This window comes from Brassica rapa, unplaced genomic scaffold (genome assembly GCF_000309985.2).
Source record: "Brassica rapa cultivar Chiifu-401-42 unplaced genomic scaffold, CAAS_Brap_v3.01 Scaffold0408, whole genome shotgun sequence".
Lineage (NCBI taxonomy): Eukaryota > Viridiplantae > Streptophyta > Magnoliopsida > Brassicales > Brassicaceae > Brassica > Brassica rapa.
This window is the reverse complement of record NW_022610350.1, coordinates 1-4,568: the sequence shown is the minus strand read 5'-3', so window position 1 is coordinate 4,568 and position 4,568 is coordinate 1. Positions and strand designations below refer to the sequence as shown.

The window sequence follows — 4,568 nt, the reverse complement described above, 5'->3', positions numbered from 1 at the left end:
GCATCAGTACCTATCAAAAACAAGAAAATGAATATCCTGCATCACACTTGATGCACACAATCTCACAATTCAATCATAATCATCTTAAGTATCTTTTCAAGCACAAGCAATGAATAAGATGAATGAAATAGATTGAAAAGAGTTTTAAAAGTCTAAGGGAACTTCCCTTGTGTTTTTGTGAGTTTCCAAACTCTCTCAATGCACCATCTTCATGGCATCATCAACTTCTTGGAAAGGCAGAATGGATTCATCAGCTTCTCCTCAATCACCTCTCATTGAAGCCGCATTGATGGAGAGCCTTCCTCTTCACTCGCCAAGGCTGCTCTGAACAGCCTCTTGCCTAGACACGCCACTGACTTGGTCCGGTTGATGATCCTTGTAGAAGCTTTTGCAAAAGACTTGTTACTGACCATGGATCATATGCATTAAGACTCCCCCTCAAGCTTAGAACCGAAACTAGAAGGAGCTAAGCTTGTGATGATCCTATGCATCTCCATGGTCTAATAACTATCATCTTTCATGATAGCTTTCTTCTTGTGAGTTTACTCTCTTCCTTAACCAGGAACTAGGGTGTTTGAATCACCATAGAGAGTCTCACAAAACACACTTCTCATTGCATAATGACCCATGCTACACTTCCTGTAGTCTTTGGACTGGATATGTCCAATGGTATTATGCAATGGCCATCTCTCATGCATTATCAATCACACTACACTTCCTGTAGATTATGGACTAACATGTCCTAGTGATGATATGCAATGGCACAAGACCTTTGTCACTACATTCTTAGCTGTTGGCGAGTTACATGTATCACTTTCCTTGTGTACCTAACACCACCACAACTCAATGCAAGATCAGATCATCCCATTGGGATCAAACCAAGATAATTTATCCTGTTTGATCACCAATGCCACAGCAGAATATAAACCTTGAAACAAGCCAATCAATCAAGGCAGAACAAGCAGGTTTCAATCTCTAAAATGACAATGCAAGATTTAAACAATACATTGACAATTTAGGCTTATTTTTAAATGCATCAATACATGAATGCACAATCCTAAAGCATTAACTATATGAATGCAACAGGTTCAATCCATGAGACATATTAATCAAGACCAATGAGGCAAGCAACTTAGACAATTTCTAAGGGTTAGGAGGTTTGCTTACAAACAAGAGATCCGAGCTGATCTCTTGAACCTCCATGGGCACGGTTCACTTGAACTTGGCAGGTTTGAGGCTTGGATTCAATATCCAACACCTCTCCTTGGTGTGCCCATCCCTCTTGCAATGTTCACACCGATTGTTCCTATTGGACGTGGGAACACACTTCTTCAAGTGTTGGGAGCTTCTCAGACCTCAAGATATGTTGAATCAAGGCGCTGTAGGCAGGGCTAAGGGCGAGTAATAGGCAAAACACCTTGTCTTGCTCCCTTCTTTCAATCAACACCTCCGGATCAACAGATTGGGGTCTAAGCATCTCTAGCTCAGACCAAAGGGCTCTGAACTTGCCTAGATGCACAGTGAACTCCTCATCTTCTTGGGATAGGATGTTGATGAACTTCTTGATCTCAAATACTCGACAGAGGTTGGAGATGTACCCATATATCTTGTTAAGTGTACTCCAAAGGTCTTTAGCACTCTCACAGTATGAGTATGCTTCAAGGATGGATGGAGACATTGAGCTATGGAGAATGGATAAGACCTTGAGGTCTTCTTGTTCCCACTTCTCCTCAGATACGGATTTGGAACCGGATTCACCATCTGCTGAGCTTTCATTTGAACCGGCAGCCTTGGAGAGCTTTGGAGCATCCGTGAGGCAATGGCTCCATAAGCCTCTCCCTCCTAGAGCTGTCTTTACCATGCGTGACCAGATGGTCTTGGTTTAAATTGCCTCACCCTCCTGGTGATGCTCTTCTTTGTATGTCAACTGTCCTCTCTACACTCATCTGATGTGTAGGCTATGGTGACTGAACCACCATGGACAGAACAACAAGTCATCTCTCCATTGTCACAACATCCTCTCTACCCTCTTTGGAGCAGGCTGTGGACTTCCCACAGAATGTTGGCAACAGGCTTCATTTTATCATTCTATTGTAATGATAAGGAGGAAACAGGTCTTGAACTTTAGCTCTTCAGGTTGCTCATTTGAATATTTAGCACCGCAAGCTTGAGACCGAGAATAGGTGAGATCCAAGCTTGAAATGAGCCTCAATGAACTTCAAGACCAGGAGCACATCACCCTAACAGCTGCGCTTAAATCACTGATCCACCCTTTTGCCTTTAGCTTCAAGTACCCTCAGATCACCGGCCTTCCTCATGGCTTAGGTGGTGACCTTCTTCTTCTTGTGTGTCTTGAACCAGGAGCTCAACAACCTCGTGGCCTGCGCTTCTTAAACCGGCTTCTACACACAAGAACCTTCCCATTGCTCCACACAATGGTTGGTCTTCCGCTTGTATGTCTTGAACCAGGAGCTCAACAACCTCGTGGCCTGCGCTTCTTAAACCAGCTTCTACACACAAGTATCTTCCCATTGCTCCACACAATGGTTCAAGTCTTCCTCTTGTCTTGGATAGGAGGTGAGCAGAGAACACTTCTTGTGAACCTGAAACACCACTCAAACTCCAGCAAGGATAAGACACAAGAGTATTGGGATCAATCCTTGATTAATCATCAAGTTTGATTCCCAATCTCACAAGCATTGCAACGAATTAAAACAAGTCATTTTCAAGTTCTATCTTTGCAAGCAATCTCTCTAAGCACAAGCATTTTCTTTTTCAGTTTATGCAAGCTACTTAGGCATTTTAAAGCTTCTTTACTCAGCATTTAGACATGAATCTAATGCTTCAATGTAAGACAGCCACAAGACTATATGCAACAGCTTTCAATTCGGTTTCAATCCATGTATGCAAGCAGATTCAATCAATCACAACAAGCATCATTATGAACCGGAGATAAGCATATTAACATACCTAGTAATCCTAGTAATACTGTTAAATTACTAGTCCTTTTAAAGCGCTTACACAACTGCTAGTAAACTTAGTATAACTAGTACACTTAAAGGATTACTAGGGAACCAAGCTCTTTAAGCATCCTGGGACAGATTCTAAATTCATTTTATTTCATTTAGTAATCTTTTAAACAGTCCTCAGGTTTTCAATCACATCACAACATCACAACCAGTCAACAACACAAGCTCATTATCAAGATGGTTTATAGAATTGCTTACAACAAGGAACCAGGTTGATTCCTTTTGCATTTTGTGAAAACGGCCATGACTGTTGTTGGAACTGAGAGTCTAGATCATCACCCACCTCCTTCTCCTTCAGTTCATGGCCACCATCTTGTACCATCAACTCAAAAGACCCCTCCTTTCTTCAGAACATCTAGGCGCCAAGCTCTTGGCACCATACTCTTTTAGCCTGATGTGGAACTTCTCTTGGACAAGGAGCTTTGGAGTCAGGTTAGTTAGGCCTCTCCATACACCTTTGCCTCCAAGGATAATCTCCATCTGAGCAGGTAGAGAACAGGATGAGGAACCAAGGGAACTCGCCAAGCTTCAGCCTTCTTCTTCATAAGGGACTGAACTGGATGGGAAAGCATCAATGGTTTGGTTTTGAGCTGAGGCGTGAGCTGTGGACTTGCGGAAGCTTCAGCTCAGGTTCTGATGAACCTGGCTCTGATACCATATGAGATTTGTAGAGTTCTCTTCTCTTGTTGTATGTGTGCGTGAATACTCCAATGGAGAAAGATGAGAGCTTGTTCTAGGTGATTTATGAAGAGAGATTGATGAGAGTGTTTATGAGAGAATAAGAGACTTAGGAACAAAGATTAAGAGACTGAGAGATTAGGAGAATAAGAGATTAGAGATTAGGGTTTGAGATTCAAGAACAAGTTTATCATTTATGAAGTGGAGAGGGGAAATCCCCCTTACTCCCTTAGGAGTTACAAAACGTTCACAACAATGCCTTATATAGGCTTTTACACTTTGCAATCATAAACCCTTAATCTAATGGATAGAAATGACTTGAGAAATGGATGGCTTGGATGTAGTCTTGTTTCTGGTCAAAGGGAGCACGAGATGGTAGCTGATTGGTGGAGAGGAGCTGCTGCCTGATTGGTTATGCTAAGGCTCCCATGAACCTTTACTCACATATGTGTCTAGATTCATGGTCCAACTTGCTTTCCCTTTACATCTCATGACAGGCTGTCCTTGGACCACGCCCTCTCTCCTTTCCCTTGCTTTCCAACAGTCACAAAGAAGATAAGGTCGTCTGATTGCTCTTGGAAACCAACGCCCTAAGTTTGCACAGCTTCTGGTGAGTTTCCCGGATGTGTGGTCGAGAGGTGTGGTCGTACGGTCGATGGTACGGATCTCCTGTCCGTACCACTCGCCCTATTTATGCCCAATACTCTTCCTCCTTCTTCTGATCAGTCTAAGTCCCTCCTGGACTTATCTTCACAAGATAACTACTTCAGAACACTTCTGAAGCTTGATTGAACTCTTCTGGACATCTTCTAGAGCTTGCCCTATCATTGTACAAGCTCCATCTTCTCTTCAGTTCAACAA

The 4,568-nt window shown here is 42.7% G+C and overlaps 2 protein-coding genes across 2 annotated transcripts; both read right to left on the bottom strand.

Moving 5' to 3' along the window:
* Positions 1–1,144: 1,144 nt before the first annotated feature.
* LOC117130366 lies at positions 1,145–2,041 on the bottom strand. Its single transcript, XM_033283258.1, has 2 exons — positions 1,398–2,041; positions 1,145–1,271 (listed from the first exon to the last, which is right to left on the bottom strand). The coding sequence occupies exons 1-2, from the start codon at positions 1,859–1,861 to the stop codon at positions 1,151–1,153; spliced, it is 585 nt and encodes a 194-aa protein (XP_033139149.1). The 5' UTR covers positions 1,862–2,041; the 3' UTR covers positions 1,145–1,150.
* On the bottom strand, positions 1,145–3,376 carry LOC117130367. The gene is made up of 2 exons (XM_033283259.1): positions 3,228–3,376; positions 1,145–2,603 (listed from the first exon to the last, which is right to left on the bottom strand). Exons 1-2 carry the CDS (start codon positions 3,349–3,351, stop codon positions 2,302–2,304), a joined length of 426 nt encoding a protein of 141 aa, XP_033139150.1. The 5' UTR covers positions 3,352–3,376; the 3' UTR covers positions 1,145–2,301.
* Positions 3,377–4,568: the final 1,192 nt, after the last annotated feature.